The following is a 19,520-nucleotide window of genomic DNA, read 5'->3' as shown; positions in this document are numbered from 1 at the left end:
GGAGGAGCAGGTAGAGCAGGCAGCAGGCCCCCCTTCTTCTCCCATCCTCTGCCCTCCCAGCACGGCCCCCCTTCCCCCTCTCCGGAATGTGCTTCCTGGGCTGCTGGCCCAGTAGGCCCAGCCTTTCCGCTGGCCAGGAGGCCAGGGAGCCTTGATAGGTTTACCTGGGTGTTAATCCCTAACAATCCCCTCAGCCCTATGCAAGAGCACCAGCCTTCACTTCGTCCTGGGTCTAATTAAGTGCCTGAAATGCCACTTCCCCTTTCAAGCCAGGCTGCTTTTCTCTGAGGCAGGCAGGTAAGCCCAGCCTGCTGCTTTGAAGCCGCAGAGGCCGGAAGCAGGAGCAGGTGCAGGAGGAGGGGGACAGGAGCTGAGGGCCTGGGGGAGGGGGAGGAGGAAGGGGGCTTTTCCAGGACAAACACCTGCAAATCTGCCCGGGATGTTTAACCTTTTGGGGACCCTGAGCTCTAGGAGACTCACTAAAAGCAAAGGCTATATAGTTCAGTGGTCAAACGCCTGCCGAGCATGTGCAAGGCTCTGCGTTCCATCTACAGTACTGGACAAAAAAGAAAAATATTACAGACCCCTTTCCAGGGAAATGCACAAATGCGTGCATATACCACGATGTGTACTATGTAAGGTGATCATGTTAAGTTGAGCCAATGCACTTCCCTTTATATATACACACAGATCTGGATTGACAGATGGATAGACCCCACAGACATGGACACAGAAATAGATGTATAAATCTAGATAGGTACGTCTTCAAACCCAACAAGATCATTGCTGGGGAATACATGGGAATCCTTACATTTTACATTGCAGACTTTTCAAATGATCGTTACTTGGCATTTTACAAGTACCTATTGCTTTGGCAATAAGTCTTTCAAAAACATCTGGGGCCAGGAGTGATGGTACACAACCTGAAATCCCAGCTACTCTAGAGGCTGAGGCAGGACGATTGAGAGTTGAGCCCATCTTAGACAGCTTGGCCCCTGTTTCAAAATAAAACATAGAGAGGGCTGGGGATATAGCTCAGTAGAAAGCTTATGGGCTTGATTCCCAGTCCCGGAAAAAAGAACAGAGTGGGGGGCTGGAGTGTGCCTGTACCTGTATTTTAGAGCTCCCCATATGCACAACGGACTCAGGAAATTCTACGCTTACAAAGCTTTATGTATCATGCACTCCCACGCAAACTCTCTCAGGTCTTTTACTGTATTTTAACTACATGCTGCTGGAGCGCCAGGTACCTTTGCTGCACTCCATGTGAGATCTTTATCCCTACTGATGGGATAAGGTTGCTACTTGCTAAGTGAGATGGTACCTTTCAGGGCACTTTTGGCCTCTGGCTAGAAGCGCTGAGGGCATAGAACTGAGATGGGCAGAGGTTTGTCGTGGGGGTGCCCAGCCTGGTACACAGACAGGTCAGATCTTCAATTCACACAGATGATAGCAACAAGAGACGAGGGCCCAGCCACTGTGGAAGAATGGCTCACTCACTCAAGCGCTTGCTTTAACAGTCGGGCCCCTGGGTCCCTGTTTCAACACTGTTTTGGACCAGATCTTACTTGGGGTGACCATCAAGTGACCTTTGTGGATTATCCGAATGCCACTGTCAGATCCAGGAATGGCCGGCTCTGCCCTACTGGCTCAAAGATTTTTCTATTGCTCCAATCCTGGACTGAACTCTCCTTGGAACCATCCCAGGACAGAGCTGTACACTAGCACCCTCCACCCCAGTCAGGTAAGACGGTAATCACCTCCCTTTGTCTCCCAGCAAGTTGGACGAGACTCTAGAGGCAGAAGTCAGTGTCTGAAGACCAGCCCTTGAGCTCTTCAAGAGACCTCCCAACTGGGAGAGAAAGTTTCCTAATCAGGGCAATAGAAGAGGAGGGAATCATTTGTCACCAGATAAGCAATATCACCTTATCTCAGAAGACCAATAACCACAGCCCCGGGCAGGCCAGGCTCTGATTCCAGGTGTAAACAGAGCTGCCCCTTAGCCTTCCTCCCAAGTAGCCCTGGAGAGGACCAATTCCTGTTCCTTCTGGGGACAAAGCCTGGCCTCCCTGGCCTCCCTGGAGTTCCTCTGTGGGGAACAGGCTGGGGAACTTCTTCCCTTCCAATGTGAACCTGCCCAGAGAATCAGAGCTCTTGGAGGAGCGCCTCAAAGCTCCTGCTCAGAACCCCAGTGTCCCCGCAACATAGCTTAAAAACCACCGAGCGGATTCTGTCTTGCTGTTGTTCAGACGAAGGGGCCAAGGACCAGTGTCACGCCACAGCTTTGTTATAGCACAGTCGGTGCCGAGGCCAGAGACCGAGCAGGCCACAGATGTAAGGATCTGATTTCCAACTCCAGCCACAGCAGGGGACAGTCTGTGCGCTGGGCTGTCTCTTCCCCTTGTTGTTAAGATGACTTTGCCCAGGGTAACAACAGGTCTTCCAGAGGCTTAGTCTGTGGCACCCATCAAGTCCCATGTCCCACGGAGTGCTCAGGGTGCTCAAAGGTCTCCCCCAGGGTGGTGGGCTAGGTTCAGGGGGAACTGAAGGGCATGCTGGGGCTGGAAGTGTCTAGATGGGGCAAGAGGAGGAGCACGACCGGTCCTCCTTCTCAGGCATCTTAGGACAAAGGCATCAGGGTCCAGCAAGACCCGCTTAGGAGAGACCTCTGCTCCCCTACTTCCTTGAGCTAATCAAAGCTTTATGCCTCAGTTTTTCCTCTGGGAAATGGGAATGTAAAGCATGCACCACATTAAACACAAAAGATGGTGGCTGTCTGGATGGGAAAGGGCCTCTTTGACTCCTTGTCTTCCTAATTTCTGTAAGACTCTCACCAGCTCATTCAGCTCCTCTGCCAGGACAAGTGCCAACAGGCCCGAGTAACCTTCTTCCCGTGGCCTCTTTCCTGTTGCTTGCTTGAGGCCTCAGTTTTTCCATCTGTAAAATGGCCGAGTAACCTCCAAGGTCTGTTCAAGCCTGTCTCTACCCCCCAGGGTCCCTGTCTGCAGAGGGGTTCTACACCTCTTCTCTTGCCTTCTCTTCTCCATCCTCAGTCACCTCCTCCAGTCTCCCCTCACCTTTCTGTTCCTGGGTCACAGCCTCAACCTCCACATCTTCCAGAACATTCTTCACCCAGCCCCTCACTCCTCTGCTGCAATCCCTCCACAATTCACCACCACTCTGGAACCACATCCTAACTGCTCAACTGGGCAAGTCTAAGACCTGGAGTCCAGGACGGCGTGGAGGGGTATCCTCACAGCACCTGAACCAAGAGCTTCAAACCAGCTGTGGAAGAGCAGAAACTAGCTGTGGAATGAACCAGGAGCTGAGATACCTTGAAAGCACTTCCTGTTACTCCTGGAGAATGGCCTGGTGCCACCTACCCTACCTCAGAGGGACGACGGGGAGAGGGAGCTGCAGTTGGGGGCTTGGGGAAGGGCGGGCCAGGGGAGGCAGCCCAGGGGAGGTGGCCGGGGTCTGCTAGCAGCTGCCCCTGTCTCCTGCACACCTGGTGAAGGCTTTCACCATTTCTTGTCACCCAACAGTGCTCACGCTCCCCTGCCCCCTCTGGTATTGTCCCCTGGGCCTGGGGACCTGCCTGTGTTTCCACCCTCTTCCCTCGCCCAGCTGCAGGCTGGGAAGCTTCCCAGGCCTGGTTGGGACAGGAGGGTCGCTATTCATTTGTATGTGACACAGCAGCTGCCCTGCCTCCATCTGTGTTTCAAGGTCTCTGATCTCCCAAATCTTAGGGGAATGGCCCTGGCTCTGGAAGAGGCTTTGGGGGGAAAGGAGCCAGGACAGGCTTGGGGAGGCGTATTTATCCTGGAGTCATGACACACTCAGCTCCTGCTAGCACACGCTGCAGAGACAGCCCTCCACTCTACAGGCCTGTTTCTCGCAGAGAGGGACCCCGAGGCCTGCAGGGCCTTGCTCCGAGGGACCCCAATCCATCAAGCCCAGCATCCTCTGCTTCCTCCTTCACCCCCTCCCCGTTATAGGCCCTGCTCTCCGCATCTCAGAGCAGCCGCCTCTGCCTGGCCAGACCTCACTGATCACAGCTCCGCAGGCGCAGCTGGGGCGACTTTTGGAGACCTGCGTAACCAACTTCCTGGGCTCACAAAGGGGGACAGGAAGGCCGGAGAGGCAGACCCGCCCTGCGTCCGAGCAGGCAGGACTTGGCACCAGCCAGGGCTGCTGCAGCGGGCAGCCCCTCCGAGCCCAGCCCCAGCGGGCCACCCTCTGGGCGCAGGGCGCAGCCCCAGGCCTCCGCCCCTCCCTCGGGGGCGGCCCCTCGCAGAGGGCGCGGGCTTCCTTGTGGGTTTGTGCCGGGTTTTGGGCCGGCTCCCGCCCCTCCCCGCCCCTCCCTGCCCCCCTCCCCCGCCCCCTCTCTGCGCCCCTCCCCCCTGCGCCCCTCCCCCGCACCCCTCCCCCGCCCCCGGCGTGCGCTCTTGACTTCATCCGCTAAGTCAATAGCCGGGCGCGGGCGGGCCGCTCCCCCCCGCGCCGCCCCCCGGTTTTCTTCTCGGGATAATGGGGGCCCTTTGTGGCCTAATCAGCCTCCCGAGGGGCCGGGAGGCCGGGAGCGCTTCCCCCGCGGCCGTCGGTGGAAATGAAAGCAGGATTAGGCCGGGGCCTCGGCCCACACCACAGTAAAGCGCCACCAGGCATTCGTCCTTCAAAGCCCTTCTCGGGGTTTGGTTACTTTATTTCTAAAGTTGTTTGTATTTCTAAAGTGGCCATTGAGGCGCGAGCGGGAACGCGCGAGGGGGCGGCGGGGAGGGAGGAGCAGCTCTCGGCCTCCATCCCGCCTCGGGCCAGCCGGGGATCCCGCCTGCTTCCCTGCGTCCCCGCAGGCGGGGACCGGCTCTCATTCCCACTCTTCGGATGGGGAAACTGAGGCTCGGGCTTTGGAAGTAACTGCAGGACTCCTCACCCGGAGGATGAGCTCTCGGATTCCAGGCCACTGCCCCCCTGGGAGGACTTCACTGGGTCTTTTGGGGAGGAGCACAAAGGGCCATCGCCCTCTGAGCCACTGCTGAGTCCTTGGTGACATGGAAGGGAAAGTCCAGACTCTAACGCACTGCCAGCCCTCCAGAAAGGGCGGTTCGGCCTCATTAGTTAAAGAAAGCTCCAGCACCTTTCTTAGGGTTCACTCTGAGCACCTCCAACAAATTCCAGAAATGTCTGGATCGTGCACTGAATCAGTTTTTTCCCAGCACCGAAGCAGGAGGGGCGGACACTCTGAATTTGTCCTTTGCGGGCAGCAGGTGGGAGGCTCGAGGAAGGCATATTGGCCCGCAGGGAGTGGGCGTCAAAAGCAGGAGAGAGAGGTTCCTTCCGGCTGTGCCCCTTTCCTTCCTGGAATTTCTTTTTTCTACCAAAGTTTTGGACTCCGGGAAGGGTAAATCCGAGCTTAAGGAGTCCAAGGGCAGAGGAAGAGGGCCGGATGAGGCGTGCAGCAGGGGGCCTCAGCCTGCAGCCTCGAGGTCCAGGCGCCTGCAGACCAGAGACGGCCTGGTCAATGGTCAGGAGAGCTTGGCCTGGTCAATGGCCAGGAGAGCTCAAGGGGGACAGAGATGCTTCCAAAAGCTTCCACTGGCAACAGGAGGGTCCCCACAGCTCCTCCAGGCCTCCTACTGACCCATACTGTCCCCACACTGACCTGTGACGGGCAAACCTAAGTCTGAATTGGATTCTAGATGTTACTGTCTACATAGTCTCTAGGGACCCAGAAAGCTTGCTGCAGACCTGAGATTTCCATAAAAGGTGCACGCACGCGCGCGCACACACACACACACACACACACACACACACACACACAGCTCCTGATTGCTGCACTCTGTCCCTCTTCCCCAGTCTCCTAAAGATCGGCTGTCTGAATTCGAACCCGCAGCTTCAGCTCTCCACCTGTCACTGGCGCTGAGGCCTGGGACCCTGCTGAGAGCCCAATGGAGAGGAAGCCCCACTGGTGACTTAGGGTTCCTCCCCTCCCGATCTGGTTCCCACCTTAAGGACCCCACAAAAATCCAGGGTGGAGTTTTCAGAGCTACTTCTCTCATCCGCCGCCCCACCCCTTTTCCTGTCGAGTCCGGGGCCTCTTTGATCTCGGTCTTTTCGCGCTGTCAGACAAAGAGCGCTGTGAAGGCGAGAGGCTCCGGAGCCCCGCGGCCGGCCGCTCCTCCCTCGTCCCTCTTCGAACCCGCCGCGCAGCGAGGACGCAGCCGGCCGACGCCTGCGACCCCGGAGGTCAGCTGGGGGCTGCCTGCCAAAATCAGCCCCATCCTCGGTCGCACCCTGCGCGCGCGCGCGCGCACACACACACACACACACACACACACACACACCCAGAGATAGACACACAGGCAGCTTCCATAAACTCACAACAAACACTTGCACTGAGATTCGCTATTTGTGGGCTGATTTTCGTCTCCACCACCTGTCAGAAATCCTTCCCGGCAGGAACCTCCTTGACACCCCACGTGTCATACCTGGGGACTTCACACAATGCCTAGTAGGTGTTCAACAAAATTTTTACAGAGCGCACGAGGGACTACACATCTATTCAGCCACGGGGGGGGGGGGCCTGGGGGCTGCAGCCAAAGGGAGGGGGACACATCTGTGCTCACTTCTGCCCTATAAACTGCCCCCAAAGGGCCCTTCCAACCACCACATGGGAGAAGAGGGCTGGCTGCCCCCGCTTTGCCTAAGGGAGGAAGGCGCAGGGCCCAGCGCAGACTCTCAGCTCCCATCCCATCTCCTCTCTCCAGTTTGGGGCTCCTGGAATCCAGACACCCCCGGAGGATCCTGGTGGCAGTTAAGAAACGCCACAAGTGGGGCCCTGTACCTCAAGAAGCCCAGAGACCCTCTTATACTATATGCAAATTTCTACTTATATGGACGTGTGTGGCAGGAGAGTTCCTTTTTTATTGTATCATTCCTTTTTTTTTTTTTAAAGGGTAGAAGGCTCCCCTCTCAGAATAAGACCTGTCCTCTTAGCCTAATTCTGTTTGTTCCTGGAAGGAAACAGGTCCAGAGAGACTGAGTGTGTTTGTCCAAACTCATATCGCTCGTGAGTTGGTGTGAGACGCGCATCAGAAGCTGGATCCTTTTACCCTTTGCGCTCGGGTCTCGATCCCCAGGGTTCAGATGGAGACCTGGGAGCAGGCAGGCGGTCGGGGGAGGGATTCGAACACTCCGCCGCGTGACGCCAGTGGGCGCCAACTGAACCCGGAGCAGCCCCAGCGCGCCAGGGTGACCCCCGCCCCGCGATGGCACCTCACCCCGAGAGCAGTGGGGATGGTGGCCCGCGCGCCACCCCCTTTTCTCCAGGCCGAGACTTCGAGGGGGCGGCTGCTGAGCCGAAGGTGGCGAGCCTCACTCCGGGGCAGGGATGCCCAGGCCGGCGGTGGCTTCAGCGGCGCTCCCGCCCCTCGCTCCGCGTCCCGACCCCGCCGGGCGCACCGGCTGCGGTGCCCGGCTCGCGGCTGGCATCGCGGAGCCCCGGCCCCCGTCTGGGGTCGGCCTCCCTCCCGCCCCGCCGGCCCGGCTCGCTCGCCTCTAATTAAGCGGTGGGATCGCAGCGAGCCGCCGGGCCGCGCTGTAATATGATGAACTGCCTTTGTGCCGGTGTCACCGAAAGCCTCCTGATAAGGGGAAGCCGCGCGGGATCAAAAGGGGGACCGCCGCTCGGCCGCCTCCGCCTCGCCTCTCCGCCCGCGCGCTCCTGCGGGCTCCGCTCGGGGTCCCGCTGTCCCTCCTGATCCGGATGCCCGGCCCAAGGCCAGCCCCTCGCCAGACTGTGTGTCTTTGTCTTTGTGCCGCCTGGCGCCCCCCTCGGCCCCTCCGCGTTTCCCCGCATCCTCAGACTCCGAGGACGCCTCTCCGCGCCCCGCGCTGCTCACTCTGAATTTTCCTGCGCGCTCTTTTGGATATTCCCGTCCTGACTCTCTCACGTCCCGCCACTGTCTCTGCCGCCTCTCTCCTTCCCTTGAGCTCCACACGGGCGCAGGACCCCCACCGCACTTCCAGGGCCCGGGCTACAAAACCACGGATGGGTCCAGTAGCTGACCTGCAGACCCGGAGAGCCCGGCCCCTTCCCATCTACCTCACTCAGCCCAGCTGGCGAACAGGGGCCTGGGCCCATGCACCCTACGTGCCCCGGAATGCCCCGGACTCCTTCCGAGGTGGATTTGGGGTGCACACACTGCCCTCAGCCCTCTGGGGACTGCCGCTGACTGACCCTTTTCCTCTCCCCAGGGGCTGAAGTTCCATCTGCAGCTTAGTCGCCTTTACATCCCCTTCCCCACACCCCATTCCTTTGGCCCCCACCTCCCCTTTGCCCTCGACCCCTTCTCTTCTTCCTGCAGGCCCCTCCTCTTCAGCTTGGGAGGGGTCCCCCTGTGCTCTGGGACCCCTTCCCGGCCTCGCCTCTCCCCCTCACTGTTTGAAGTTTTGGAGAGATCTATCTACTAATGGCAAAGTTTCCCCCTTAGGTCACCGTTCTGCCTTGATTCGATTTGGGAAGGCGAGTTTCCTCCCTCCCCCTGCCCGACCCCAGTGGGGCCAATCTCTCCAGAGCAGGTCAGAAAGCGCTGACCCTACGTCCACCTTTTCCGTTTTCAGCCAGAGCTGGGGGAAGGGGAAAGGAGAGGGAAGGCTGAGGTCAGCAGAAACTCGGGAGGACATCCTAACCTGCCCAGCGCCTCCTTCCCATCCTCAACTGGGTTTCCGAATTACCCCAGTAGTCTGGAGTGGGAGGGGAAGAGGAGTCATTTTCCTGGAATTCCTGGAATGCGCCCCCTTAGTCATGGCCTTCAAGGCCCCAGAACCTCTGGAGCACCTTCCCTTTAGAGTCCCTCTGCGTGGAGGGACGCTTTTCCGGGCCAGGTATTGTCAGTTCTGGGCCTGTGAGCTCCACCAGGGCAGAAGCCAGGACCTTGTACATTTCACGTTCCTGTCCTCAGGCGCCCTTGCTGGACTACAGAAGGAAGCCCCGTTTACTGTGTCTATGGTAGGGACAGAAGAATGATACACAGGAACTGCAAAGAGATAGCTTGGAAGGAAATCTCATTTGCTCAACCCCCCTGTCTCTATAAAACGTTTTATACGACATCATTTACATATAATGTAGTATGTGACAACTATCATTTTCAGAAAAACATTCTCTTGAAAGAAGAAAAAAAGACAAATAATCGCCTCCTGCTTTAAGGCGACTGTTATATGTGCTTTAAAATCCTTCCATGTAAATTCCACTGAAAATTTGGAAAGCTGTGAAAGGGGAGGGGGCGGCGAAAGTGGGGGGAGGTTAATCCGGGTTTAACGCCGCCTTGCCGTCTCAGGACCAGGGTTAGGCTGATTGCGTTATCTCCTCCCAACATTTGAGACGCCCCTATTTTACCCAGCCAAATAGCTCGGAGAGCAGCGCAGATGGCTGCCGTGGTCGCGCCTCAGGAAAATGTGTTATTAATATCTAAATAACTTCCCAATACTGTCTGGTAAATCTCTCTCCACCATTCCCAATGATGAATTCGTTTGAAGTCTTCCCCCAGCCCCGTCTCTGCAATGTCTGTCTCTCTCTCTTCTCTCTTCTTCTTAGTCAGGCTTATTGCAAACTGGTAAACATCTAATTCCCTGCACCGCCGCGCCGCGCACACGCGTCTTTTAGGTACAAACGCCTGCGCACAGCCGGGGCGCGGCGGTTCGCGCCCCGAGGACAGCGCCGAGCCGCGCTCCGGGGGGCTGCAGCCCGGTCCCGGGGGGCCCTGCGCCGGCCCCCCGCGGAGCCCCCCCCCGCCCCCGCGGCTCCCCGCTCTCGGGGCGGACCCGCCGTGCGCTCGCGCCTGTTCGCCCTTGTTTCAAGTTTGTTTGCTGCGCGTCTCTATTAGATTACGCTGCTCGCGCATCCCCCTCCGAGCTTATCTGCTCTGTCTCTGTCTCTTCTCTCCCGGCCCGTCACACCCGATTTAGGCACGAGTTTATCTGGCGCGCGGTGCGCCGACTTTGTTTATTTACGCGGGTTGCGGGGCGGCCGCGCGTGCTCCCCTTTGTAACAGTTATCTCCCCATTGTCGGCGCCCTCCTCCCCCGCGCTCCTCCGGTTGGAGGGCATGGGGGGGGAGAAAAGGGGGAGTCTGATCGGCCCAGAGTGGGCTCGCCCCTCGCCGGGCGCCCCTCCTTCGGGGCGCCCCCGCCGCACCCCTCCGCCGCCGCCCATCCCCCACCGCCCGGCCCCTCCCCCTCCCTCGGGCCTCCGAATCTCCACCGCGAGCGAGCGCTGCCTGAAGCCGGGGAATTGCCTGACACCCTCCCATCTCCCTCCAAGCCCCCATTATGCGAAGCTGATCCCACTCGGAACGGCCTCAAATCCCGCCTGGACGCTCTTTGATTAGATTGCCAACCCGGGGTAATCCTTTGATTTGGTGGAGTGTCAATTGCCTTTCTCTAAACACACATTTACAGAGGAGGGAACTTGTTGGTTTAAATCGATGCAGATCGCTCCTTGATAAATGGACTGTCTGCCTCCCTCCCGGCCCCCCACTCCCGAGGCCCCCCTCGCCCCGCCCCTCCCCCTCCCCACCTACCCCAGAAACTGGGTCCCCTCCAGGTGTGAAGGCGAAGAAGCGGTGTGGGCTGAGGGGAGCGCGCCCCCCTTCCCCTATTCATTCGCTCCCCCGGAGCCTAATTAAATTTGGCAGGTCCTTGTATGCACAATCAAAACAGCTTCCTCCAGTGTAGCAAACGACCGAAAACCGCATTAGCAGCTATCGCCGATGCCAAATGAAATTGTTTCCCACCTCCCTTTACAAGTGTCCAAGAGCCACACTTCGGGCTCTCCCCTCCTCGGATCCTTCCCTGGCCATTTCCCACTCCACACCTGTAAATTCACTGCCTGGAAAATAAATTGAGGACAGACAAACAAATCTGCCTGACTCAGCCCCTTGGCATCTCCCCACCTCCAATGGCCTTTTCAGACCAGGAAGTCTGTGAATTCTCCTGCTGGACTCGTAACACCCCAAGGTTTTTCTGGCCACAGAGGGAAATAACGCCTCATTCTCCTGTAACTTATTTCAATATTTCAAATTAATTTCAACCCTACTGGGTTTCCTGCCCTGGAGACAGTATGGAGCCCCACGTTGGGATCTGATCAGTTATGGTTTCAACTTATGCTCTGCAGGATGCCTGAGGCTTTGGGGTTCTTATTGTTTGTTGCTATTGTTATTTACATTATTGCCTATTTCTTCGCCCTCCCTCTCTCTGCTCCTGGGAGTAGTGGTTTGACCCTTTGCACACCCCCTATCAAATTCCTCTCCACAATCTTTCTGAGCTCAGATTCTGGGGAAATCTTTTTTCCTTTTTCCTCCCCTGCTCAGATCATGTCCTTGTCGGCTCTCTGGACTGAGCCTTGAAGATGGGGTAAAGAGGAGGCAGTTGAAGTGGACAGGGGTGCAGAGCTGCCCACTCTGTCCACTTCCCTCTTCAGGTGAGCAGAGCTGGGCCGCTGCCCCTATCGGCAGTGGCCTGAGAATTCTCACAACCAACAATCCTAATAACTCAGTAAGGATAAGAGGGAGAAAAAAACACACACACACACACACACACACACACACACACACACGAACAGTCTCATGAATATCAGCCCAAGGGGAGCAAGAGTGAGCTGTTCAGAGATGAAAGTGCACAGAAATAAAAGCTCAATTTAATCTGCTTTAAAACCCTTCAACTTAACGTTTGTGCTTCAAACTCTGAGAGTGAGGACTGATTGCGGATAAATAGTTTCTTACCATGCCTGGAAGCTATTACACCCCTCTCCAACACAGTTTTCTATTCAGCAGTCCCAGTTTTCATTACCAGCTCTAATAAGTCTTAACATTATTAAATGCCAAGCGGACGATAGGGAAAAACGGACTCAGGGAGGGATCTCTCTTTAGCGCTTAAAGAGGAGAGCTCTTAAACCCCTGCTTTGGCGGCTCCCTGCCATGAGAGGGGCAACCCCCGGAGAAAGCATTTGTCAAGAGCAAGAAGCCAAAACAAAGTTGTGGGTACGCGCCCCTCCCCCTGCTCTGCCCGTGGGGCGTCCCTGTGTCTCGGGACTTGGACCACTTGGGTGGAGGTTCAGAGGTCTTTTCACCCTTAACTTGGTCATGCAACTGAGGTCTAGGGCCTGAGAGAGAGGAGAGGTCATCGGGATGATTGCTGACTGGTCCCCACGCTCCAATCAGAAACCGATGCTATCTGTCCGCAGAGGGATGGAGAGACTGTTTCACCACGGTGCCTGCTCACATCCATGTGTGGGTCCCACTGCACACACGCCTAGAACCCCACCGGCACAGACGCGCTGATCCGAAGGCTCCGAGTCACAGGGAGAGAGATGAGGGTCTGTCCATCCTGCACACCGGTACAGCCACAACCCCCCCCAACACACACACATGCACCGTCACTCAAAACCCACAGAGCTTTCCGGACAGCAGACCTGCTGCATGAGGTCATTTCGTCTCTGCGGCTCCTCCGAGACTGCACCTGTGTTCTCGCCTCCCCCACCCGCAACTGTGGGCTCCTCTTCAGACCCTCGGGAGCCTGGCGCTTCCTGGCTGTCTTGGCAAGAAGGAAAACCTCTGTCCAGCGAAGCTGCCTGTTGAACCCTAGACCAGATCTGGAAGCCCTTAAATCCCCTTGACTCAAAGGAAACTTCCCAAACCACATCTCCTTTCTCTTTCCCTTTCTTCTTTCCTTTTATTCTTTCTCAGAACTTTACCTAGTTGTGTTTCCAGCATACCCCTCACATCTTTACAAATGAATCTGCTCTCCCCTCTTCTCCCAGGGGTAAGTCAGAAGGGCTGTCTGATTGTAGTGTTTGTCTCCGGACGTATTCAAGGTCATGCCCCCCTCCCCTCCCCGTCCTGCCACTCACGTTAAAGCCCAGCCAGTCTCTCTCACAGGAACTGATATAAGCACTGGGTGCCCTCCAGGGGCCGGGGCCCAGGGCCCACTCGCCAAGCCAGGGCTACTTGGCAGTGCAGGGCTGCCTGCTCCCGAAGATCCCAGGCTCCTTGGCAGGCCCGCGCAGCGGGGTGCCAGCCACAGTGGGCTCCCTTTCTTCCCTGGCCCTTTTGTCCCAGGAGGGACTGCGGCTGCACCAGGGGCCATGAATGTCAATAGCCCGCTCTCACTCGGGGCTGCCTCCCCCACCCCCTTCCTTCCCACTGCGACTGGGCAGTGGGGGCTGGGCCTGCATGGCCCGGAGTTGTCTTTGGAAGCGGGCTTTGTCTGTGAAGTTCACCTTCAAGGTTGGGAGGAACTACCCCGTCCTGGAGAGAGACCTGGCTTAGGCATGCTGGGGTGCAGACAGGGAGAAACCTGGAGAAGCCTCTGGAAGAAGGCACCCCCCACCTTCTGCAAGCCACGGCTTTTCAGGCCCCCAAGGCCACCGTCTTCCCAGTTCTCAGTCCACCTCCTTTCATCTGTGTCGGGGCCCTTTTTTCCTGTGTCAGTCTTTGTGCTTTTGGGTCTTCTAATGTCACTTGTCGCCTTGGCCCCACATCACATGTCACATACAAGTCTCAAAAATGAGCACCACGGGGAAGAGATGAGGAAAGGATCACCCTTCCTCCTCTCCAAACTTTCCCGTTGGGACACAAAAGCCAGTCCGGGTCTCCCCAGTGGGCAGGCAGATGCTTGAAAAATAAATGTTTCCCTAAGATCCGAAGGAGCTGGGTGCTGGACTCAGCCTCCAGCACCAGGCAGTAGCCTGGTGTGTGAAGGGTGTGTGGTGCCCGAATCGCGCCCCCACTGGGACCCACCGACCCAGTGAGTCTGGGAACTTGGCCTCAACCCCGGCCCACCAGCAAACGCCAGAGAGGAAAGCGCCCCTCTGCCCCTGCTCTGCTCCGGGCGACACACGGCTGAGTCAGGCGGCGGCCCGGCTAATTTTTATTGATTGCAGCGGTCAGTCAACTGTCGGGCGGGGTTTCAAGGGACCGTTTAGAGAGCCTGTGCGGGACTGGTTAACAAATTCATTTAGGGAGCCTCGGGCCGATTCTTCCATGCTCGGCCCCCTTACCCAGGTTTCCTATTAATAATTGATTGACACCAGGACCAGCAGCCAAAACGCCAAGCCGAGGACGGATGTACCAGAGGAGCCCAGGCTGCTCAGAGGCTGCACAGCCGCGGTGCAAAACGGCGGTGCGCCTGTCGCAACCCACATTCAGTGACGCAAAGGGGACGCGGGCTTCGCACCCGCTCCGGTCCTAGGGTTGCCCTAAGGGGCCCGGGGGCTCTGGCTGCCCACAGCCGGGGACTTCTCCACTCCGAGGAGCGAGCCGCAGGCCGGCGTGAGGAGCGTGGGAAACATGGCTCGCGACCCTGCAGTTCCCTACCTTTGTCGCCCAGGATGCCGTCGATGCTGTGTTTGGCCTTCTTCTCTCCATCCTCCTCCTTCTTGTCCACTTCGTCGTCCTCCTCCTTTTTCCCGAACTTGATTCTGAGCACTCGGCTAATCGAACTCACTAAACCTCAGAAATTCAAAGGCAAAAGAGCTAGCATAAGTTGTTGGGGCTTGGAGCCCTGGGCCAACGTCCCTGTGCCCCCTCCCACTGACACGAGGGCCACTCGTGTCATCCCCACACGGGCATTTTAGCATTTTGCCCACTCGGCAGTCAGCACTGAGGAAAGCCCAGCTACACCTGGGGAGTCACAACTGGGGTTACTCTAGGGGTTCTTATAGGGCCAAAAGACTGGCAGAGGCACCCACCTAGTATCTTCTTAGACACACACACCCTGACACACTCCTGGGCCTTGCACAACCCTACGCTCTAGATTCACTGACCTTCACATCCACTGCCCAGGGCCACCCCAGAGGACCCAACCCCAGCTGCTGGAAAGCCTGTGTTCAGGTGTGTCACCTTGCTCTGCACGGACGTGCCTGTGCATGCACACACACACACACGCACACACACATATGCACACACACATGCACACAGCTGCTTTCCATGGGCTGCATGGTTTGGAACCTTTGCACTGGAGAAAGTCCCTGGGAAAGGGAACTAAGCCCTCCGAGAGCAGGTCCCTCTCTCCGGGCCACTTTGCCCAGAAAGCTCCTGCAGGGACCTCCTGTCTCACCTCACCTTCTAGCTTCTGGCCTCCCTGCATCCTTCCTTCCTTCTTCCTCCTTTTATTTCTCCCTCCCTCTCTTCCCTCCTGCCTGCCACCCTTCCTCTCCCTCTCCTGCCTCCCTTCCTCTCTGCCTTCCCCTCCGCTCGCTTGACTTTCTCCCCCTCTCTTTCCATTGCCCTTTCATTATGAAGCTCTCTCTCTTTCTTGCTTCCTTTTCCTCTCAACTTTTCCCGAGTCCCTGCCGGCCATCATCCGTCCCTCTGGCCCGGTCGGGTCCTCTTCCCTCAGCCCCAGCACACCGACCGTCAGACAGCAGAAGCTCCCCCGCCCCGGCTGTCTCCTCACCTGAGGGCACCGTGCTGCGGTCGCAGTGGCCGTCCTTCAGCAGCCGGTCCCGGATCTCCCAGCTGAACATGCCCGGGTTCTCCCTTTTGTATTCCTCAATCTTTTTCTCCACATCCGGAGTGGCCACCTGCTTCAGAGGTGGAGGCAGGAGAGCAGGAGGGGAGGATGGGGCAGGGGAGGAACACACTTTTAATACCAACCTCCCGAGAGAGTCCCCGAGTCCCCAGCTGAGCTGATAGCTCTGGTCACCAAGCCCTTCAAGAAGGTCCCTATTTTTTTTTTTTTTAAAGAAACGCCTTTCTGGCTTCCAGGATGACAGGTGAGAGGCAGCAGGAATAGAAAATAAAGTAACCCCGAAGCAGGCGTTTCAGGGTCCCTCACTATCACAGGCAAGACTTGGAGATTTCTCGTGGTCCATTGGGATGGCACGGCATTTGGGACAGATGTAAAGAGTCACCAGAGGTGGCTCACTGGCCTAAAGGTCTGGGACAGCCAAGAGGACAGTTATCCCATCTCTGAGAAGTTCAAATAGTGGGGGCATCCTGGGGTGGGACACTCTAAATTCTTCAAGGAAGTCTAAAGACACTCTGGACCTGCTGGACAGCACAAGGGTGCAGCCAAAGGCCCTCAGACCAGGCCAAGGCCTGCGGCCAGCCTTGGTGGTAAAGACACTCACTCTGGGCTTGCTGCCTCCGATGGCTCCAGGCCTGATGGAGCCGGTCTCCTGGTAGCGGCAGAGAATCTTGGAGACGCAGCCGTGGGAGACACGCAGCTGGCGGGAGATGACGCAGGGCCGGATGCCATGGTGGGCCATCTCCACTATCTTATGGCGGATGTGGTTAGGCAGGGGTCGCCCATTGATGAAGACCCCGCCAAGCTGATTGACCCGGCCTTGGCCCAGTGGGGTGGACACTAGGAAGGGAGATGAAAACAGACAGGGTAAGGACAGGAAAGAGACAGACTCCAGCAGTTCAAGCCGCAGCCCTCTGAGAGCAGATCTCCCGGGTCTTCGAATTTGAGGAAGTTTCTGTAGGTTTGAGGCTGGGAAACAGGACAGGAAGCCAGGCTGCACACTTCCAGCCCAGCTGCAGGGGACCCAGACACACCTGGGGGACCCGCGTGCCCCTGAGCAGAGCGCTGAGCCTGGTGGGGCTCTAGGGAGACGGCTCTCAGGCCGAAGCTTGGGCCACAGGTCCGCCTGCTGCTCAGACAGGCCAGTGACTTGGGGAGACTTGGCCCATGGATTCCATTCCATACTCCCCAGAGTCCTGGCCGCTTCAGTTCATGGGTGGCTGGGAAGTGCTGGTTGATTAATAGCATTTACTGCTCTGGCTGGAGCAGCAGAGGGATCTTACTCAAGGCTGAACAGCCTGGGCACAGTAAGGGGCCAGGGACACTGCCCTCCAGCTGCTGCTGCTGTTGTCTCTGAGGGGCACCTCTCGGTCCCTCTGGGGACTCTCTTGACTTCTAACCACTCTCAAACTTTTAATTTCGTTTTGGGACAATTTGACAACACACTCCACTGTGAGCAATCTCCAAAATACCCCCATGGGGGCTCAGAAGTCCACAGACTGTCCCTGTCCTTGCAGGCTCCGCTCACTAAGACAGACCCAGCCCGAGTCCCGAGGTGCGGGTGACTCTGGGAATCAGGAAGCCCAGCGCCGCGGTGCGTGCCAGGGAGGGGAGAAGCTCAGATCGCTTTAATGCAAAGTCTACACAATTTCCTCGCACAGGCTTGGGGGACACCCGGTGCACTAATCCGGCCTCGATCCCCCCAATTTGGGGCCTCGCCGGCTGCGGAGATCTGGAAGATTAGAACGATTTCACAGCCGCCCGAGTGAGGGAGCCGGCAGTGTAATTGGAAGGGGGAGGTGAGAGGAGACTTGGGCGGCCGAGTTTGCGTACCGCCCCCCTCGCTCTGCTCTCTCGGTCCCCCGCCTCGCTTTGCAAAAGTCGGTGTCTGAAGCCACTCTCGGATTTAATCAGAAATCGTGCGTCGCCAAGCCGGAGTCACTCGGTCTCCGTGGCGGGATATGCCATTAGCGCTCGAGAGCTCTAGAGCGTCCAACTTTATATTCAAGAGCCTCTTTAGCGACCGGCACTCGGCTCTCCTCAGTATTCTGCGTCATGTTGGGCAAATATTGTCCTAATCCGCCGCGCGTCCTCGGCCGCCTGTTCCAGCAGCGCGGGCTCCAGGAGGGTCTGCGGCAAATCCCCGGGCGCGGGCGCTGTCCGCCTGCCCGGCCGCTCGCGCGCACTTGATCACGCAGCCGCTCTCTTCGCCTCTAATTCAGGGGCCCCCTCCCCGGATCGCAGGCTGCCTGCCCGCCACCCCCTCCCGCGCCGCTCGCCAAACTCACGCACGAGGGGCTCATTACAATTACAAGAAGAGTAATTAAAACGCAAAAAGTAACACACACACATCTAAGGGCTTCGCTAGGACACCCTGGGCGATGTACCCCCAGGAGCCAGACGATCCGCAGGGACGGGTGGGAGGCCTTCCGTGCGTTTAACAAGAGAAGGGAGAGAGGAAGAGGGAGAGAGAAGAAAAAAAACCTCAAAACAACAAACCAGGAAAGAGTCTGGCCTTTGGCTCCCGAGCTGTCTGCAGCGGGACCCGCAGGCCACCCTTCCCTCTGTGTCCCCCGGTGGTGGACAGCTGGGAAGAACACGTCGCAAAATGAACGCTTTCCACCGACCCGGACCTCGCCGTCATGGGCTTTTCTCTAGGGAGATTTGCTGAGTTGGGCACCCCGGGAGAAAAGTTTTTTGGGGGGTGAGGGGAAAGAATGTCGTTGCAATGAATTATTGCGACTTAGTTTGTCTTCCAGGCCGGAAAGCTGGAGGAGTTTGAGAGTCGCTTTGCAAGAAGCGGCCAAGCTCTCGCGGTTTAGGAATAGGAGTCACACATGGATGGGATTTCGAAAGAAAAGGGATCGGAAGCCCATCCCGGGAGGGTGGACAGAACAATTCAAAACAAGCATAGAGAGCCGGTGATAGCCAGTGAGCTCAGGCGGCCGGGAAACTCCGGGGGGAAGAATCGTCTGAAAACAGCGAGACCGGAAAGGCGCAGGGACCCGAAATTTACGAGCAGCCCAAATCTACCTGGAGTCCGCCCCGCGGGAGAAAGGCCAGCCGCCCCGACCCGCCTGCCACCCGGGGGCCGCGGCTGGCCGAAGCGCGCAAGTGTCGGCCCAGAAACTTGCTGGGTCCGGCGCCAGGACTTGGAGAAACCGGGGGGACCCCTAGCAGCTCCCGCCGGCGACGGGTGGACGGCCACCCCGGCGGGCCCGCAGGCCCGGGCGGAGGAGGGAGCGGGCGCGCTTACCTTCCAGCGGGAAGCCGGTGCGCGGGTAGTTCTGCCCCGGAGCCGGCCGCATCATCCTGGGGACCGCGCCGGGGAGGCCCGCCATGGCTGCGCGCCGGCCGCGGGTGCCCAGGCGGCGGCTGGCTTCCCGTGGCTCCCTCTGCTCCTGCTGCGCGCGATCTTTCTTTCCTTCTTCGTCTTCTTTTTTTCTTCCCTTCTTTCTTTTTCTAACCGCTCCCCCCTCCCCTCCACGCACGCTCCTTCCCCACCCCCCACCCCGGCTGCGGTCCTGCGCGTCCAGAAGCTGGGGAGGGGGGCGCGGCGGGGGCGGAGGTGGGGGGCAGGGACGGTGGCGACGAGGAAGTTCAAACACACGCACGCCGCGGGCCGGGGCTGCGAGCCGTGCTGGGCGCGCCGAGGCGTCCGGGCGCAGCCGGAGACCGGCCGGGGGCGCAGGCGCGGGGGGCGGGGGTCGCGGCGGGATCGGGGCCGGCCTCGCCCTGCTGGCCGGCGACAGGCTCTGCAGCTCCAGCCCGAAGTGCCCGAGCCCGAGCCGAGACGCCGCCGCCGAGCGGATTTCTTTTTCGTATTTATTTATATATTTACTCCCGGGCGCGCTCGGCTCCCTCCTCCCGCCCGCCCCCGCTCCACGCCTTCTGTCCCCGCGCCCTGCGCGCCAGCTCCGTCGCTCAGCCCGTCCCCGAGGTGACCCGAGGATGCAACGGGCGCCTCCGCGGGTGTCGGGGCTCCAGGGGAGGGGA

The 19,520-nt window shown here is 58.4% G+C and overlaps 1 protein-coding gene across 4 annotated transcripts in view; it reads right to left on the bottom strand.

Annotated features, from left to right (window-relative positions):
- Nucleotides 1-19,313, bottom strand: part of Pax7 (paired box 7) — a 95,370-nt gene extending 76,057 nt beyond the window's left edge. Inside the window, exons 1-4 of one of the 4 annotated variants that reach the window (XM_063235617.1) lie at nucleotides 18,781-19,313; nucleotides 16,129-16,364; nucleotides 15,453-15,582; nucleotides 14,372-14,506 (exon numbers count right to left, since the gene is read on the bottom strand). In XM_063235617.1, the coding sequence (XP_063091687.1) occupies nucleotides 14,372-14,506; nucleotides 15,453-15,582; nucleotides 16,129-16,364; nucleotides 18,781-18,865 (586 nt within the window). In that variant the 5' untranslated portion in view covers nucleotides 18,866-19,313. The remainder of the gene's footprint in view (nucleotides 1-14,371; nucleotides 14,507-15,452; nucleotides 15,583-16,128; nucleotides 16,365-18,780) is intronic. The other 3 variants (XM_063235619.1, XM_063235618.1, XM_063235620.1) reach the window with 3 other exon arrangements.
- Between the last annotated feature and the right edge of the window lie 207 nt (nucleotides 19,314-19,520).

This window comes from Cavia porcellus, unplaced genomic scaffold (assembly GCF_034190915.1).
Source record: "Cavia porcellus strain 051 isolate PalLab524CR breed Dunkin Hartley unplaced genomic scaffold, mCavPor4.1 scaffold_25, whole genome shotgun sequence".
NCBI classification, from domain to species: Eukaryota; Metazoa; Chordata; class Mammalia; order Rodentia; family Caviidae; genus Cavia; species Cavia porcellus.
This window is presented reverse-complemented; position numbering and strand designations above follow the sequence as displayed.